We start from the raw sequence: 18,160 nt of genomic DNA, 5'->3' as shown, positions 1-18,160 counted from the left end.
AGAAAAGGATCTTTTAAACAAAGCTCCTCTGGCTGTCAGGTGGGTGTGCAGGCCGGCAGCCGGTGCAGATGGGCCTGGCTTGGATGGGGTGGTGGCAGCGGGTGGCACCGTTGGACTTGCTGACGGCTGTGTGGCTGCTGTGCTTTTCGACTGGGAGCACGTGCAGGCTGGACCAGCACTGGGCCTGGCACACTGCACGTGGCCTGTGGCCGTGCCCCTCAATCCCCAGGTGTGGCTCAATCCCCAGGTGTAGTGGCTGGAGGCCCCAGGAGCCCTGTGCATGACGAGCTTCCCTTTTAGGAGTAAGTCCTGGCAGGCAGCCAGCTGCAGTAACCCAGGCTCTTGGGGCCCAGAGACGTGATTCACAGTGGAGTGGGGGTGTGTTTCTTGTTGGGAAACAGGGAATGGGACCCCTTGCTGGGACTCTGCTGGGCCAGGGGCATAATAGGGAACAAACTGGCCTCATTCTGTGTGCTGTCCCGTCCCCAGCATGTCATCCGAGGCCAGACTTCCAGCCCGCTTCCCCACTGCTCACTGTGCTCCCAGGGTAAGCTGGCCACCGGCCGAGCAGTTTGTGTGTATCAGCTGGTTCCTTGTGTGGGAACCTGGCCGATCTGAGGACTTTGTCCGTTTCTAGCTCCGTGAACTTGGGCACGTTCCTTAACGTCTCGAGGGTCAGTTTTTCTGTGAAATGGAGCAGGAGTGGTGACTGGGAAGGCCGGGACTTGATAGCCATGAGGACTGGCCTGTCCAGACACCCTGTCCTGTCCTCACCTGCTTGCGCTGCTTATAATGACGGAGCTCGTGAGGCTGTAGTGAGACAGTCTACCTAGAGCGCTGTGCTAACAAGTCACAGCTGGCGGTACTGTCATTGTCATCGTTGCTGTGGTGAATGCTGTACTGTCTGGGCGCTCTAGTACACTGTCAGGTTACTTTTATTAAAGCATAAAAAGAGACCCTGAGGAGGGGAGTGCTTAACCCGGGGAGTGGCACTGTGGCAGACTTTGGCCTCGCTGTGGCAGGTGTGGGACTTTGAGTCGTGACCCACTCCTTGTCACGGCCAGAGTTGCTTCTGTGAGCACCACGGCACCAGGAGGCGGTTGGTGTGGCCAGTCTCTGAGCCCTTTACTCTAAAGGGCCCCCTGTCGGGCTCCGAGAGGGGACCGCAGTGCAACGGTGTCAGGGGAGGGAAACAGGAGTCGCAGTTTTGCCCAGGAAGAGTCACAGCACCTTTACGCAACTTTGCAGGGCTCCGTGGCCGCACGAACAGGGCACCGCCTGTGGCAAAGCTGTGGCAGGACGGGCGCTGTGGGCCGGGGCTTCTGCCAGTCCCGAGGGCTCTCCTGGCCTCCGCCCGCCAGGCCGACGGGCTCTCTGGCCTGGCCCCTCGCTGAGGAAGCCACCTCCTCCTTCCTCCCTGTCCCTGCCCGAGTGCCCAGGAGCCAGGCAGGGCATGGAGTGCGTGGGCCACACAGCGCAGGGCAGAGAGGCCTGCGGGGCAGGGGCTGGTGTCGAGCCCTGGTCTTCTTAGTTCTTCGGGTGGGTGTGTCTGAGGTGAACAAAGGCATCTCACTCAGCCCGGTGGCTACTCCCGGGAGGAGGGGACGGGGTTGGAGTCAGGAGACCTGGGCCAGTCCTGGAGGGCGGCTGAACGGCCTGCGAGGGTGAGGGAGGCTGCTGGCCGGCCGCAGGTTCCCATCTCTGAGTGTGCGGGTTGCTCCGGCGCAGAGTGCCAGGCCTGGGTCACGGTGCTAAATGCTGAGCAGGGAGCGAGAAGGGAGCCGGCAGCAATTCAATGTACTGAGTTGGCGAGATAGCTGGTAGCATGTTTTGAAATTTTGTTGGCTCCATCTAGAAAGGGAGGAAACCTGCCTTTGTTGATCCTGCTGTGTGCCCTGTGGCCTCAGGTCACCTGCACGTACCGGAGAGGAACCTGTGGGTCAGAGAGGCCAAGCCCTCTGCCCGTCATCACAGCAGGTGCCAGCGCTGGAACGGAACCCAGAGCTTCCCTACAAAGCCTGTGGGCTTTTTCTCCTTGTGCAGGAAAAGATCACAAATACTTAGCATAAAGAAATAAAGCTGGCGTGCTCTCAGGGCTCCGCGGCACGCAGGGTGGGGTGTGTGGCTGTCCCCCCCCCCCGGCTGTCCCCGCTTGCTTTCCGCGGCGACGGCTGGCTGGAGGGCGGCTGCTGCTTTAAGCGTTGCTGTAAGTCGGATTCTCCTTCTCCGTGGGGATTGCCGCAGCTGGGGGTGGCGTGGGTGAGCGTGAGGGACGTTGGTGAGAGTGGTGCCTCCCCGCCGGAAGGCTCTCCCCCCAAAGCCTTCCCGGCTTCCAGCCCAGACAGCCAGCCAGTGACGTTCCCGTCTCGTTAGGTTTTTCCTTTTCCACCGAAGCTGCTGATTCATCCACAGGCTGGAGTCAGGCTCGGCCGTGGGGCGGGGAGCCTGGGCTCTCCGGCTACTGCTGGGGTTGGAGTCGGGCCTCTTGGGAGGTGTCCTGGAGCCTCTGTGGATGCCCCCTGGGTGGGAGCCAGGGTCTTTGAGGGAGAAAGGGCAGAGCATCTCAGAGCCCTGTCAGACTTCTGACCAGAGATGCAGGTTGTGGGGGGTTGGCCCAGGTCACACCGCGAGGGCCAGGGCGGCCTGTCCTTTCTCACTCCCCTCTGGCCCCCGTCTGCAGGGTGCTTCAAGGATGACCGCATTGTCTTCTGGACGTGGATGTTCTCCACCTACTTCATGGAGAAATGGGCTCCCCGGCAGGATGACATGCTTTTCTACGTGCGCCGGAAGCTGGCGTATGCTGGCAGCGAGAGCAGCACCGACGGGAGGAAGGTGAGTGGCCCCCCCAGGACCCGTGGGTGTGCCCCAGGTGTCCCTGTGAGGTCTGCTCTTGGAGCGCAAGGGGGGCTCTCCTGCAGTCCTCAGGCAGGTTGGGGGGTAAGCAACATTTACTGAGCATCTACGACATTTCAGGAACCATGTAGACAGTCTTCTGTGCTGATGGTGGGCCGTGCTGGGTGTGCTGTATACGTTGTCATCCATCTTCACCGTGACCCTGACGGGCAGCGATTGTTATCACCATTGTAGCTTTGAGGAAACAGGCTCAGAGGCCAGCTGACTTGGCCAGCCTCTCATAACTCATAAATACATGGTAGAGCAAGGGTTTGACCCCAGAGCCCCGGACCCTCCTCTGGCCGTGCATGGTGACCTGGCTGGGTGGTGATGGTGGTGACGATGAGGGTGATGCACGGCAGGGCAGGCACAGCGCTAACTAACTAACTGAGCTCTCTGCCTCTTGATCTCACTGTGAACTCCCAGCAACTCGGCAGGGTGGATGTCATGTCCCCTTTTTACAGATGAGGGAACTGAGGGCTCAGAGATTAAGTGACTCACCTTAAGGCATTTCACCCACTAAATTGAAGTGTGTGGAGGAGTTAATAAAACAAATTTTATAGGTTTCCTTCTCTGTTTTTCATAAGCTTTAGTAGTTTGTAAAATGTTTAAGCAACCTATATGCCAAACATGGAAATGCTTTCGTTTTCCTTTAAAAACAAAAATGCGAGCGCCGTGGAGCCAGGTCTGGACTCGTAGCCTGCCTGGCTCCAGGTCTGGTGCCCTGTGACTCCAGGACAGCGGTTTGTTAGCTGTGGCTGGTGCAGCGAGTGTTTGTAGCCCTTCCCTTGCCACGTGCCTGTTCTGAGAACCTGAAGACTTGCAGAATTGGTGTTGTGCAAGTGGAGGGGCCTGGGTGCTGCTGCAAAGGAAGCCCCGGTGATGTCCCTGCCAGGCTGGCCCGCCACATGCAGGCCCTGAGCCCTGAGCTAGCCTGACTTTGGAGGGACCAGCAGGAGACCAGAGACTGGCCAGAGAGGTGGGGGAAAAGCCGGGAGAGGGGAGGGTGGCTAGGGCCTGCAGAAGTGGGCGTGGCCGGTGGGGCACAGTGCCCAAAGGGCCCATTGGATTTGGTAACAGGGAGGGGGCGGCTTTAGCAGAGCAGTTTCAGTGGGTGGACAGGGCCAGGGGTGCCCTCTGAGGGATGGAGAGGTGGCCTGGTTGGTAGAATTGTGGGGGCAGGGTGTTGGTGGTGGGGTCTCTGAGCTGAGCGCCTTCTGGAGCCCGGCTGAGGGTTCCTGAGTCCCTGGCCACCAGGCCCGCCCTGTCTTGCTGTGTAGTCAGGAGACCAGCTTTCTAGACCGGCATTGTCTCCCCCTGATTTGCCCTGTGACTTTGTCAAGTCATTTCTCTGGCGCTCAGCCTTTCCTTCTGTATAAGGGATGGGGCAGGTGCTTTGTAAGGTTAGGTCCTTCTCTTTGTGGACACCTGGGAGCCTGGCATGCCTGGGGTTCCTGTGATCACATGAGTACCCTTGGCAGGAAGGTGGCTGGTGTCTAGGGATCCTCCGTGTGCCCATGACCCCCATGGTGGGCACACCCTCCTCCAGCTCCTTCCCCACAGTTCAGGAGGTTAAGGTCCTCGGTCTGGCCAAGGGTGAACAGCCAGGAGGAGGTGGCAGTGCTGTGGACTCCAGCCTCTGCCCCAGCCACTCTGGCCTGTCAGCTTCTGCAGGAGTTCAGATTGCAGACAATCTTTTTTACAAAATGTTGGTCTTTTCCCGAAGACAAAGTCTGCTGTGACCAGAGGCTCTGATGAGGACTGGCACATCTGAGACACTCTTGACTGTACTGTGAATTTCGGGTCCAGGAGAGGTCACAGCTCTGGTCAGGAGGGCAGGCAGAAGGGGAGCACTGGTGGGGAGAGAAAGGAATGGGCAGGTAATGGCTCCTTCCTGGGGGGAAAGGAAGTTAAAGTGAGAGCCCCTCTCTGAGAAAGAGCAGGCCTGGATCCGGGACTGAGGAATTTGGAGCAGGAGGGGATGGGGCAGTATCCAAACTCTCTTGAAGATTTGGGGGTGTGGAGGTGAGTGAGGGGAGCCTGAGTCCCATGGGAGCATGTGGCAATCCAGTTATTCATGTGCCAGAATGTTCCTTCGGACACCCAAGTAAGCCAAGTGCAAATAGCCCCTCCCCCAGCGCTGGGAGCACAGAAATGACTCAGACCTGCCCCCAGTCTGTTGGGACAGACCGACAGCAAAGCCAGTGGTATGGAGCCCTCAGCGCCGTGATGGTGGGAAGGGGGGGTGTTGCAAAGAGAAGGTGACATGGCCGCGACAGGTCGTAGGACAGAGGGGGCAGCAGCAGTGGACTGAGGACACTCCACGTGGAGAGACCAGTGCATGCAGAGCAGGACGGCAGGTGCCATGCGCCAGCATAGGCCCTGCAGGGTGGGCGAGGGCGCCGGCCTGGCGCAGTGTTTGTAGGGCTGTGAGGCCCGGATTACCCCACTTGGTTTCCCCAGTTGGCCGGGTGCAGTGCCGAGGGCGGCCTGCAGGGGCGGGCTGGCGGCGCGAGCTGGAGACCCGCTCGGCAAAGGCAGCAGGCCCTGGGCCCCCACCGGAGGCGCCTGCGCACTGCGCGTCCTCTGCGACAAGCCGCGGCTTCCCGCCCTCCTGCTCGCTTCCCACCCACTTCCTGTCCCCCTCTCGCCGGTACCTGGTCGCCATGGCAACCACCCGCCTTCCTGGGCCTAGCTGGAGGAGGGGGATGGGCAGGGGCCGCAGTGTGGGTGGGCACAGGATGCTGGGATCTGTGCACCCTGGGGACCACCTCGGGGGGTCCCCAGCGCAGCCTTTCCCAGGGAGGGACGTCCTGATTCCCTGGCCTCTGCACCCCTGTTCACTCCACCCCTGCACAGAACACTCAGTGTTCCCGGGCAGCCCATTTTGTCTTTGGCAGTGGGGGAACTGCCGTCTGAACGCAGGCCTGCTCTGTGCTCGTCGCCTATGCTGTGTGCCACTGCCACTCACATCGACACCCTCAGCATGCTGGGGTCAGATAATCCTCACCCCTACTCACAGAAAAGTAAAGCCCAGAGAGGGGAGGGACCTGCCCTGGCTCACACAGCTTCTGCGTGGTGAAGCTCTGCTCCCATTCTTGCTTGTCCTTTTGTGGAAGATGTTTCTCGATCTAACGTCCACATAGAAAAATGAGCAGAGAAGCGTATACAGCTGGATGATTTTGCTCAGCATGAACATGTGGCGTCACCAGCCCCTAGATCAAGAGACAGCGTGACCAGAACACCCAAGGCCCCTTGACTGCTCCCGTGTTCCGCCTCCCCCGGGGCAGCCTCTGCCCTGACTCCTCACCCTTCCTGGGGCGTTTTGGCCTGGTCTTGCGGCTCACCTGCTGGGCTTGCCCAGCGCCAGCTCTGTCTGGCTTCCTTCTCCTGTTGTATGTAGGAGAGCGGTGCCCGTTGACGCAGGTGGCTGTAATCTGTGCCGTCTCATTGCTGCGTGATAGCCCATGGAGTATACGCCCCAGTTGCCCGTCCCTTCTCCTGTGCGTGGACACCGAGCAGCTCCCTGCACTTCCTTGGACCTGTCCTTTGGCGCACGCACGGGCACCTTTCTGGTGGGAACCTGCTCTTTCGTCTGTCCAGTGTCCCGCGGTGCTGGCCTGCAGACAGTCTCGCGACTGTGCCCGCGTGCTTTCCCTTTCATTCCCCGGGGCAGCAGGGGTCTGCCGCGCACCTGCTGCGTGCAGAGCACACGCGCTGCCCGCCCTTTGGGAGCTGCCGTCTCTCGGAGGAGAACAAACAAGATGATAGCAGAGAGTGATGAGAACTGGGGGGGGAAATACCCAAATAGGGCAATGAGGTGAGACCAAGAGGAACAACAGTCTTGTGGACAGGAGGACTGTCAGCTCGGGACGCGGGGCGACTTTGCGGAGCCACACAGGCAGTGGGAAGTGGGAGCTTCCACACCCGCAGGACGTTTCCTTCTCACTCCGGGCAAGCTCGGCCTCCTGCACCTCTTTCCAGGGATCCCAGCTCCACCCCTGGGGTGCATGGCCCTTGGCCCTCAAGGGCTCTGCGTGCCCAGCGGGGTGTGCCAGCCACCCCTTGGAGCCGGAGTCTGTGGACCCGCCTGGGCTTGAACAGGACCCGGGACTGGAGGCCCCGGCCAGGACAGGCTGCATTGGAGTCTGCTTTTGACTTTTCCTTAATGACTCTTCTCCCGGGAGAGGTATAGACAGAAGCTTTGTTTTCTCTTTGATTTGTATTTACTATTTGATCTTCAGTGAATTTGGTTCTCAATCTGTTAAAGTGGAGCTAGTAATACCTGCCTTTAGGGTCGTTGTAGAACTGAAAACATTAATAATTTATAAAATGTTTAGCCCAGACCCTGCTGCCTGTCATGAGCTCAATAGGTATCACTTGTGGTTTTTTTTTTGTTGTTGTTGTTGTTTTTGAGGCAGGCTCTCACTCTGTTGCCCAGGCTGGAGTGCAGTGGCGCGATGGTAGCTCACTGCAGCCTCAAACTCTTGGGCTCCAGTGATCCTCCCGCCTCAGCCTCCTGAGTAGCCAGAACTACAGGTGCACATCACCAAGCCAGGCTAGTTTTGTTTTGTTTTGTTTCTTTTTTTGAGACAGAGTCTCACTTTGTTGCCTGGGCTAGAGTGCCATGGCATCAGCCTAGCTCACAGCAACCTCAGACTCCTGGGCTCAAGGGATCCTCCTGCCTCAGCCTCCGGAGTAGCTGGGACTACAGGCATGCACCACCATGCCCGGCTGATTTTTTCTGTATATATATTTTTAGTTGTCCAGGTAATCTCTTTCTATTTTTTTTAGTAGAGACGGGGGTCTCGCTCTTGCTCAGGCTGGTCTCGAACTCCTAAGCTCAAACGATCCGCCTGCCTCGGCCTCCCAGAGAGTTAGGATTACAGGCGTGAGCCACCACGTTTGGCCAGGCTAGTTTTTAAAAATTTTTTTTTTTTGGTAGAGGTAAGGTCTCCATATGTTGCCCAGGCTGCTCTCAAACTCCTGGCTTCAAGTGATCCTCCTGCTTCGGCCTCTCAAAATGCTGGGATTACATTTAGCAAATATTATCTCTTTTAATTATCACAACTTTGCGAGGAAGATGCCCTTAGCCTATTGTATAGATGAGGAAACTGAGGCTCAAAGAGGAGAACAGCTGACCTCTGGGTCACATAGCTAAAGAGTTCAGGAGCAAGAATTGGAGTGCTGGCCCACTTAGTGCCTGCCCAGGGCACAGTCCAGGGCAGGAAGAGCACCAGAGGCCACAGCGCGCCCTGGACACCCACTTCTGCACTGGGCCTCGCAGGTGGCTGAGGCCGAGCCTGAGGTGGAGGTGGAGGTGTACCGGCGGGACTCCAAGAAGCTGCCGGGCCTGGGAGACCCTGACATTGACTGGGAGGAGAGCGTCTGTCTGAATCTCATCCTGCAGAAGGTACGGGGTGGGTGGGAGTGGGGGCGTCAAATAGGCCCTAGGGACAGCAGAGGGACAGCAGACCCCTCCACACACTCGGACCTTGTTCTCTTCCAGCTGGACTACATGGTGACCTGCGCGGTGTGCACGCGCACGGATGGTGGGGACATTCACATCCATAAGAAGAAATCCCAGGTGAGCCCTAGTTCAAGGGCCCTCAGGCCTCCCTCTGGCTGCCCAATGTTTATTTTGGGGGGACACGTCCTCCTCCTTCTCACTTCCCTGCCCCCGAGGTGGGGGTCTGACTCCAGAAATCCACTCAGTGCCCAGGGTCCTGTGTCCCGTGCAAGGAGCACAGAGCCAGGCTGTCCCAAACAGCTCCCCCGGGGAGGCTCTCCGGCTTTGGACCAGCCCTGGGCAGTGCGGCCACGGCGGCTGTCCCTGGGGTGGCTGTGGGCCTCACTCAGTCCTTCCAATCTGCCTTCTTCCAGCAAGTGTTTGCGTCCCCCAGTAAACACCCCATGGACAGCAAAGGAGAGGAGTCCAAGATCAGCTACCCCAACATCTTCTTCATGATCGACAGCTTCGAGGAGGTGAGCGGCTCCCCAGTGGCAGCGGCTCCCGAGCATCCCTGTCCCAGGAGACGGGGGTTGGAGGCGCCTCTGCCCTCAGGCCTTGCACCCTTTCAGGAGGGCGCTGGCAGCGAGGAGCCGGGCAGGGTGTGGACACGGACAGACGTGGCTCTCACTCTTCCCGGCGTTTGATTTTGGGCAAGTGCGTTCATGCAGCGCCGAGCCTCGGTTTCCTCCTCTGTAAAATGAGCGTCCTACTTACCTGTCAGCGTCGAACATCAGAAGACTGCTGAATGGGAGGATGCAGCGTAAACTCTCGCAAAAAGTGCTGCCTGGGCAGGAGGGCTCACTGTTGTCACTATTAAACTCTAAATAAATGCCTCCGCGCCTGCACTGACTCGGGATCCCAGGATGTCAGAGAAGGTGGGGCTCCGGAAGTGCCCGGGGCCAAGCTTTTGTGTGAAGGTTGGAGTCGGGCAGAACGGGACTGGCCTGCCCAGCACTCGCCCGCTGAGGCCTTGGTGGGGTCCTTGGTTGGACTCATGCAGAGGCCCTCAGGGACCCTGGGAGGACTCGGGAGGGCGGCAGATTGTCTTGCAGGTGCCTGCTGGGTTTGATGGTGCCCGGAAGCATCTGAGGCTTGGCGAGGTCGTGTCCCCTCCTCAGGCTCACACAGCTTGTTCATGGCAGAGCTGAGGTTTGCATCTGAGTCTCTGTGACCTCAGAAGGCAGCAGGGTGGGGCTGTACCTGTCTGCGACACCTGAGTCTGGAGGTTGTCTTCCCAGGCAGGTGGTCACCCCGTCAGTGCCACTGAGCCTGCAGCAAAGTGCAGGGCAGGGTGGGGCGGGCAGGGCACCCGCAGGCGCCGTGACGGAGGCTAGAAAGTGGCCAGCAGTCCTGGCAAACATCTGGCTCCTGGGCATGGGGAAGCGTGAGGAGGGACGAGGTCCTCCCCGCGGCCCACCGAGGACGTGTCCTCTGCCAGTCCCAGAGTCACTGTCAGGACCCGTCCTGCTGCCCAGCTGCTGCCCCGCGGTGAGGCTATTTCTGTCCCACTGGGCAGGGGGCGATGCCGCTGGGAACAGGGCTTCTGAGCAGTCCTCCCTGGCGTCCAAGCCAGGTGGTGCTGCAGGTGGCAGGAGCTGACAGTCGTCCCTGCCTCCTGTTTTGCCCTCCCAGGTGTTCAGCGACATGACTGTGGGGGAAGGCGAGATGGTCTGTGTGGAGCTGGTGGCCAGTGACAAAACCAACATGTTCCAAGGGGTCATCTTCCAGGGCTCCATCCGCTATGAGGCGCTCAAGAAGGTGTACGACAACCGAGTGAGTGCGGGCGGCCCCCAGGAGCTTGCCTAGACCCAGGGGACGGCAGCTGCACAGCCTCGTGCTCACTGAGGGACACTCCCAGCCGCTTCTGCACCGTGGCGGCCCCTCAGGGCACCTGCGGCCCCTCTGGCTCCTCCTGGGTGCTCCGTGGCTGCTTTAGGTCCCTTCTGCATGGTCTGGCTCAGCTCCCTCGGGCCACCCACCCCCATCCGAAACGTGAGCGGGGACGTCCTCCCCAGTCTGTGGCTCCCCGAGGTGGCCGCTGATGGTGCAGCGATGCCCACACTTGCTCTCTTGACGGGCTCTGGGAACACTCCCGGATCGGGCCCCTGACTGACCGAGCTGCAGGTGGGCAGGCCGCTCTCCTTGCGTCTGCAAGCCTGGGCCCGCCCGCCTGGAGCTGCGCCTGGCCGTGGGGCGGGAGGAAAGCGGCAGCCAGGTCTGCTCCCAGACCCTCCCTCGCGCCCGTCCCCGGGCTGCTCCTCGAGGGCTGGTCACCTGGCTGTTCCTGCTGAGGGAGGGGCCCCGTGGAGCCACCCCCGCCTGCCCCAACTCAGGCCGTCTCCCACCTGCCCACAGGTGAGCGTGGCTGCCCGCATGGCACAGAAGATGTCATTTGGCTTCTACAAGTACAACAATATGGAGTTTGTGCGCATGAAGGGGCCACAGGGCAAGGGCCATGCTGAGATGGCGGTCAGTCGGGTGTCCACAGGTGACACGTCCCCCTGTGGGACCGAGGAGGACTCCAGCCCAGCGTCGCCCATGCACGAGCGGGTAAGGGCTGTGCAGCGGGGGTGGGGCCTCCTGTCGCTTGGATCCACTCCCCGCCCCCCCCGCCCCCCCCTCCCGTCCCCCTCATCCTCACAGCCCCAGTGAGGCGGGTCTCCCCACCCCAGCCCACCAGTGAGGGGCCCAGGGGCAGAGGGGGCTGTGCCTTGTCCGGGGTCACACAGCAGGGCAGCGCTGGGCTGAGCTCTCTCTGCAGCCAGGCTAGGTCCCCAGGGACAGTGGGCAGAAGGGGCTGACTGGAGACCCAGGCCTAGCCGTGGAGCCTGCCTCAGTGGCCCTGCTGGGTGAGCATGGGCACGTGGCCACCCTCCCCTGGTGAGTCACATGGGGACGATGATGACGTGAGGGTAGCCAGGGCAGGCAGAGGCTTGTTTAGGAGGCGCGTGGCATCTGGTGCAGCACCCCTGTGGGAGGCGCGTGTGTTCCTGCCTCATGGACCCGAAACCAGGCTCGCCAGACTTGCTTGTGCTCCCTCAGGTCACCAGCTCTCGTGGGACAGCACTGGACTTTGAGCCCAGCTCTTTCTAGGCCACCACCCTTCCCCGGGGTGGGAGGTTGAGGTCAGCTCTATTCCCAGAAGCCTTTGGTGGGGCCGGTGCTGCAGGCCCTGGAGTGGCAGGAGGAAGGCTCCGGCCGCGGGCTGTTTGCTCTGCGTGGGTCTTCCAGGGTCTTCCAGGGGGCCGGCTCAGAGGTGTGGGGCAGGTGCAGCTGGGGAGGACAGTAAGTTAGTGCACCGGGGGCAGGGAGGCCCCTGGGGGCAGCCTTGCCCAGCCCTGTCTAGGAGGGACATCCGTGGGCTAGAATCCCACTCTGCTGTTCTCGTGACCTTGGACATGTCTCTTTTCCTCTCTGAGTCCCAGTTTTCTCGTCCAGAAATGAGGGATGGAAACAGCTGCTTCCCGCGGTGTCGGAGGCTCTACAGAGCCTCTGCAGGTCCAGCCCCTTGCGTGGGGCGCGGCCCCGGGGGCATTTCGCGAGCAGCAGCCACTGCAGTCACCATTTGCTGCTGTTCTGCTCGGAAAACTGCCTCTTAGGAATGTAAACAACGTAACTGCTGGCACGTCCGAGATGAGGCAGAGTGTATTTGTGACTTTCAATTCTGTAAAAAGACCTTAACCATGCATGTCTCCACGCGGCCAGATGTTGGTTTTCTTTCTCTTCTTCATACCTTTGTTTTTCTTTGGTATCTTTTGCAATCAATGTGTTTTATGAGCCAAACTAAAACAGTAAGTGCTATTTTTTATGAAGATGGGTGAGGATTCCAGGCAGGAGCCTCTCTTGTCTTTGGAATGAGGTGGTTCATTTTTCTGAGTTCATTTCTGGGGTAAGGGGCCTAATTCTTCCCCCAGTCCCGATTGCCCCCCGGGACTCTGACAGAATGTGTGTGTGAAGCCCTTGTACAGATGTGGCCTGGGCTCTGGGCTGGTGCCAGTCCAGCCACAGGGTGTTCGTCAGTGACTGTAGACACTAGACCTGCCTGAGCCTTGGTTTTCCCATCTGTGCAGTGGGTGCGGCTGCGAGGGGTGTGACAGCCCTGGCTCCCAGTAGCAGGGAGGCCCTGGGATCCAGGGGGAGGGGCTTGCTAGGGTCACACAGTGTCACAGCAGGGCTGACCCCCGGGGACCGCCACCTGTGTGCTCACTGTTGCCTGTCTCCTTTTCCAGAGGGGTCACCTGTAACCGGTGCATGAGAAATGCAGACTGTGTATTGTGGTTTCTGGTGTTTGTTTTTTTATCTTTTAAAAACCTTCCCCGGCTTGTGGGAGGACCGTCTGGAGCCCAGCAGCCGCCGGGACTTTGGTGGATGTCGGAGCCATGATGAGGAGGCTGATGGGGCCCCCGAAGTCTCGGTCCCAGCTCATCTTGCTCCTCAGATTCTTGTTTGCATGGGGAGGAGGGAGGAGATGGGCCAAGTTCCCTCTGCCTGGAACGCCCTTCCCCCCCTTCTTCACCTGGCGAACTCCTACTCGTCCTTCAAGACCCAGCTCCAGCGGCATCTCCTCCAGGAAGCCTTCCCTGATTTCCCAGGCTGTCGATCCCTTTTGCCTCTGTGCTCTGTGTATCCTGTGCTCCTCTTTCTCTGTCTCGGTAGCCAGCACACTGTCTATGGTTGTCACTTCCTGAGTGTTGTCCCCAGCAGACTGTGAGCTCCTTGAGGGCAGGGACCAGTGTCATGTGCCTGTCCGTCCGTAGTGGGTGTGAATGTTGGCAATGGAAGGGAGGAGAAGAGGAGACAGAGGCACAGCCGCTGAGCCCCAGCACTTCTCATGGCGGATGCTGGGGTGAAAGGGGTGGGGACATTTTAGCCAGGAGAACAAGTTAGGGGGAGGAGTGTGGCCTTAGGAGGCAGGAGACCTGGGTTGCACTCCCAGTTTTGCCACCACCCTGCTGGGTGACCTTAGGCAAGTCAAGGTCACTGTCCCTGCCTTAGTTTTCTCATTTGTCAGATGGGGCCAGTGCCAGCTCCATCTCACGGAGGGGCGTCCAGCAGTCCGTGCGGTGTGGTTGAGCGCTTGGGTGGTCAGCGTCAGCGGCTGCTGCTACTCGGTGCCTGAACAACCACCCTGACTGGTGTTTGAGGCCTGGAAGGGGGGCCCCCTGCCGTTTGTGGTGCAGCTGGTTCCTCCTTGGGCAGTGCTGGCGGTCAGGTGACCTGCCGGTCCCTGAGCTGAAGCCTCCCAGTTTCTAGGCCCAGCCTGGCCCAGGGCCGCCGGGCCAGTCAGCACAGCGCGAGTGTCGTCTTCCCGGGACCCGTGGGGTTTAGTTTGAGGGCAGGAGACGGTTGGGCCCTGGGGCTCCGGCGGCTGCTCTTGCTGCTCTCGTGACTTCGGCGCTTTGTTCCAGGTGACCTCCTTCAGCACCCCTCCGACCCCGGAGCGGAACAACCGGCCCGCCTTCTTCTCCCCGTCCCTCAAGAGGAAGGTGCCCCGGAACCGGATCGCTGAGATGAAGAAGTCGCATTCGGCCAACGACAGTGAGGAATTCTTCCGAGAGGACGACGGTGGAGGTGACCTGGCCCCTTTGTGCCCTGAGGGCCAGCCTGCCGCCCTTCTGTCTCTTGATCTAGACTAGGCATTCATTCATTTGTTCACTCAGCAACATTTGGAGAGCCCGGGTGCCCTGTGCCAGTTAGCGATGCAGGGGCTGGGGGTGGAGCTGGGGACAGACAGACAGACATCCCTGCCATGCGGAGCTCCCATCCCGGTGGCTCGGTCTCTCCCTGTCAGAGTGCTCAGGAGACGTACGTACGTGCAGCCATTGGTGCGCAATTGCAGGGGCTCCTAGACTTTCTGAAGACTTTCGTCTGCTTAATTAAGAAGGGCTTGAGCTGGGAGTGGGGGCGCGCGCCTGTAGTCCCAGCTGCCCAGGAGGCTGAGGTGGGAGGATCGCTTGAGCCCAGGATTTGAGACCAGCCTGGGCAACATGTCAATAGCAAGAGCTCGTCTCAAAAAGAACAGAAGGGGCCGGTGCTGCTGACTGCCCCACGCACGGTGCGCGGTGAGAGGACTCCGGCTCGGGTGCTCCTGCTTTGACCCCTTCTCCGTGCCCGCTGGGGCGGCTCGACCTCAGGCTTTCCCCTGCTCAGGGCCCCTGTGCCCTCCAGTGACGGAGTCCCCACGTGGAGCTGATGTCTCGTGTGGCCTCCCAGACTCCTGCCCAGCAGCCTCCCAGGCGTGTGCCTGGAGGCCCCCAACGCCCCCGGGGTAGCCCCCGCAGTCTCTTCTCTGCCCCAGGCCGCACCCTCTCGCTGTCCTCAGGGGTCGGTGCCACCATCAGCGAGTTGTGCAGCCAGAAAACAGGAGTCACATTTGGTCTGTAGAGCCGGGGGGGGGGGGGCATTGGAGGGGTTTAAGCAAGGGATTGACAAAGTCAGATCTGAGTGTTCGAGATATCACTCGGCGGCCTGCTTGGCGGTCCGTGTGAAAATGGCGTGGGGGCCGGGGCGGCCTGTAGAGACAGGCTGGGGATTCTGGCGAGCTCTGAGCTGGTGAGGACCACGCGCCTCGCTCACCGTTGTCGTCAGGACCGAGCGGGTGCCTGGCACGGCGCCAACTCTGCGTGTGTTTGCAGAGTGTGTGGAGGAGTGAAGGATTCGCCGACAACATAGACTGAGTGTCTTCCCCGAGCCGGGCCCGGGCAGGGAGCTGGGGCTGTGGGAAGAGATGGCAGTCCTTGTCCTGACCTCCAGGACCAAGAGGCAGGGCCTTAACTCAGGGTCAGGGGTCAGGGGTCAGGAGACTTTAGCCCATGCCCCAAAAGTGGTGGTGCCCAGTTCCAGTGACACACAGAGCCCTGGGAAGTTGGAGATATCACACATCCTGGTGATGTAACAGCCCCCATGGGGGAGACTGCTAGAGACAGAGAAGGGGACCTCAGGGGATGGTCAGGGAGGTCTTCCTGGAGGTGGAGGCATGGGTCTGGGCCCTGGGGGTGGGAAAGGGTGTCGCAGGCAAGGCAGCAGCTCTGGGGCGTGAGGGTGTTGCTGAGGGGGCATTGGTGAGGGGTGCCTGGGCCCTGACCTGGCCTTCTCCCCGCCAGCCGATCTGCACAATGCAACCAACCTGCGGTCTCGGTCCCTGTCCGGCACGGGCAGGTCGCTGGTCGGGTCCTGGCTGAAGCTGAACAGAGCAGACGGAAACTTCCTTCTCTATGCACACTTAACCTACGTCACTTTGCCACTGCATCGGATTCTAACAGGTAATGCCAGTTGACGGGCAAAACGCCCCTCGTCGCCAGCTGTGACTCTGGGGCCCTGGGCTCCTGACGACCACTCATGGAGGTGTCCAGCCCTGTCCTGTCATTTCAAGGAAGGGGCCTGCCAGCTGGCTTTCTGTGTAAGGGTCCTGCTCCCTGCCTCAGACTTGGGGTGGGGCTGTAGGTTCTCCAGAGCCAAAGGCCTCCCTTTGCGTGCCTTTCTGGTGCCCCCTGCCGTCTTGGTGGCTGCAAACCCCTGGGAGCGTGTCACCTACGGGCGAGGCTCCCAGGCCACCTCGCTGACGGGTTTCCAGCCTGCAAGGCCGGGTGGTGCGGCAGCCCCCGCAGGGTGGGAGGCGCTTGGTGGGGGGAGCGTGGGGGCGCGGCCGGCGCACGTGCTGAGCCCCTTGTTCCGTGCGCTTCTCCCCTGCTGCCCAGACATCCTGGAAGTGCGGCAGAAGCCCATCCTGATGACCTAGCCGTGCGCGGAGCCCGCGTGGAGCCCCGGCCCTGCCCGGCCCTGGGAGAGCTGCCAAGTGCCTACCTGTCCACCGCCACCGGGGTCTTCTGTGACAAGCCAGCGCCGGAGCCGCAGCCAGGCAGGGCCACTCAACTCCCGGGGCCAGGGCCGACTCCACGACCACCAGCCCAAACTGAAGTGCCTCTTTCTCCCCCCCTGCTGGCTCTGCTCCGCCTGCACCCACCCGCCCAGCACCCATCCCGGCTCTGCGGCTCTGCGGAGCCCTCTGCACCCAGAGGGGACCGGAGGTGTCAAGAGGCCGTGAGAGAGAGCGTGAGGGAGCAGCGAGTGTCCGGAGGGGCCGACCTCCTGGCGTGGTGTCCCATCTGACAGGCGGCAGGCGGAAACCACCTGGCTGGGGGCACGCAGCGTGTCAAACTGTCAACTCTTTCTTAGGGAAAACCAGTTTAAGATTTTGTAATGCCGTCCCCACGAACTTCAGCACCCGAGTCAGTCCCAACTTGTCCTTCCTAGTTTACCACTTTGTCCTGTCTTCTAGGTGGCCGTGGGGAGATGGGGAACACAGATGTTTGATGGCTTTGCCCTGGGCTGGGACTGCCTCACCCGTGCCCAGCTCCAGAAAGGCCCTGAGCTGACAGACAGGCCCCGATCCTGCCAGAATGGCCTTTTGCTTCCAGCCAAAGAACACCGCCAACACACACACCTCCGACCTGGAGACGCCACTCCGGGCCTCGCATGCAGTGACCGCAGAATTCGGATTCTGAGGGCAGGAGAACAGGATTTCCGCCAAAGGGCGTCTGATGTGGGGTGGGGCTGGCATCCTCCCAGGAAGGTTCCAGGTGGAACCCCCACCTTCTGGGGGCCGGGGGAGCGGAGGGGTGTCATTTCATCTTCCCTGGTCTCCTAGAGCTTACTTCTTTTGTGCGTGCTGGGACCATTTCTAGGACCAGCTCACTGAAGCAAAGAGGGATGGCCACCACGGCTCACGCAGCCCTTGTCACCGGTTTGTGTGAGCAGCCGCCCAGCCCCAGGCCTGTCTGCGGCCTTGTCCCGGCATGAAGGAGTTTCCGTCTGCCTCTACAGACACTTTGCTCTCCTCCAGAGCAGAGGCACCCCCTGCCCAACTGGGAATAAACTGGAAGCTGTGTCTCTTTGTTGCTATGGGTTTTTTGTTTGAAGTCCCCAGGAATTTTTGAGGGGTTCCAGGGATGTGTTTAGAGATCTTCTTTGTGGGGGAAAAGGAAGAGGAGGGGCTCATTCTCCTGTCTATGTTTCTTCTGCGGGCTCCGGAAACAGGGAACTACTTTGGGGCTTTCTCCAGATTTTGTATATTGTTATTAAAAGCGAGCTATTGCATTTCATTCTGCCTCGGTTTGCCCACCTGTAAAATGGGGCTGATACCACCTACCTCACTGAAGTCTCCAGGGTTCAAGTGTACAACTGGGTCAGGGTACAGCTTGGGTCAGGTGTTAGACTAGTGGGATGCTGACGCCTGCCCCCGCTTTTGTGACAGCCTGGTCCAGGGTGACATGTGGGGTGAGGATCTGAACACGCTCACGTCCTCCAGCGGTGTCCGGCTCAGGCCCGAGCTGTGTCTCGGCTCGGCATGATTTCATGTTCCCAACCAGTGTCTCAGGGCACTGCGGAGTCACGTCACGCCCCAGAGCATGGGGGCGAAGCCTCAGGGAACCTGGAGCGTGGCCCAGCCTGCGGGATGCCATTCGAGTGCTGCAGGGCCCTGAGCACTGTTCCCAAGTCCGTGTCTGAAAATAGCTGAAATACACCTATTTCTTCAGGAACTTTTCCTCCTTGCCCATTCTGGGGTCTGATGACTCCAGAACTGGACCTGGGGAGAAATTCAGTCCCGATGGATCTCCTGGGAAGGAAGCAGCCCAGCACGTGCGGCAGCGCAGTCCTTTGTTCCTGCCGGTGAGGGGCACGAGTAGGTCCTCCCTGGCACCAGAACTCGGCCCAGCTCTGAGGCTCGGCCGGCACCCACAGCTGGGCCCCGGGCAG

General features: G+C 60.3%; 1 protein-coding gene across 2 annotated transcripts in view; it reads left to right on the top strand.

Moving 5' to 3' along the window:
- The window catches only part of KIAA0930 (KIAA0930 ortholog), a 39,210-nt gene extending 22,082 nt beyond the window's left edge, over positions 1 to 17,128 (top strand). Inside the window, exons 2-11 of one of the 2 annotated variants that reach the window (XM_069489269.1) lie at positions 2,681 to 2,832; positions 6,794 to 6,796; positions 8,189 to 8,305; positions 8,402 to 8,479; positions 8,776 to 8,877; positions 10,037 to 10,177; positions 10,760 to 10,954; positions 13,813 to 13,975; positions 15,508 to 15,666; positions 16,102 to 17,128. In XM_069489269.1, coding sequence (XP_069345370.1) covers positions 2,681 to 2,832; positions 6,794 to 6,796; positions 8,189 to 8,305; positions 8,402 to 8,479; positions 8,776 to 8,877; positions 10,037 to 10,177; positions 10,760 to 10,954; positions 13,813 to 13,975; positions 15,508 to 15,666; positions 16,102 to 16,142 — 1,151 coding nt within the window. In that variant the 3' untranslated portion in view covers positions 16,143 to 17,128. Of the gene's footprint in view, positions 1 to 2,680; positions 2,833 to 6,793; positions 6,797 to 8,179; positions 8,306 to 8,401; positions 8,480 to 8,775; positions 8,878 to 10,036; positions 10,178 to 10,759; positions 10,955 to 13,812; positions 13,976 to 15,507; positions 15,667 to 16,101 lie in introns of both variants that reach the window. The other variant, XM_069489268.1, reaches the window with a different exon arrangement.
- Positions 17,129 to 18,160: the final 1,032 nt, after the last annotated feature.

This window comes from Eulemur rufifrons, chromosome 16 (genome assembly GCF_041146395.1).
Source record: "Eulemur rufifrons isolate Redbay chromosome 16, OSU_ERuf_1, whole genome shotgun sequence".
NCBI classification, from domain to species: domain Eukaryota; kingdom Metazoa; phylum Chordata; class Mammalia; order Primates; family Lemuridae; genus Eulemur; species Eulemur rufifrons.
This window is presented reverse-complemented; position numbering and strand designations above follow the sequence as displayed.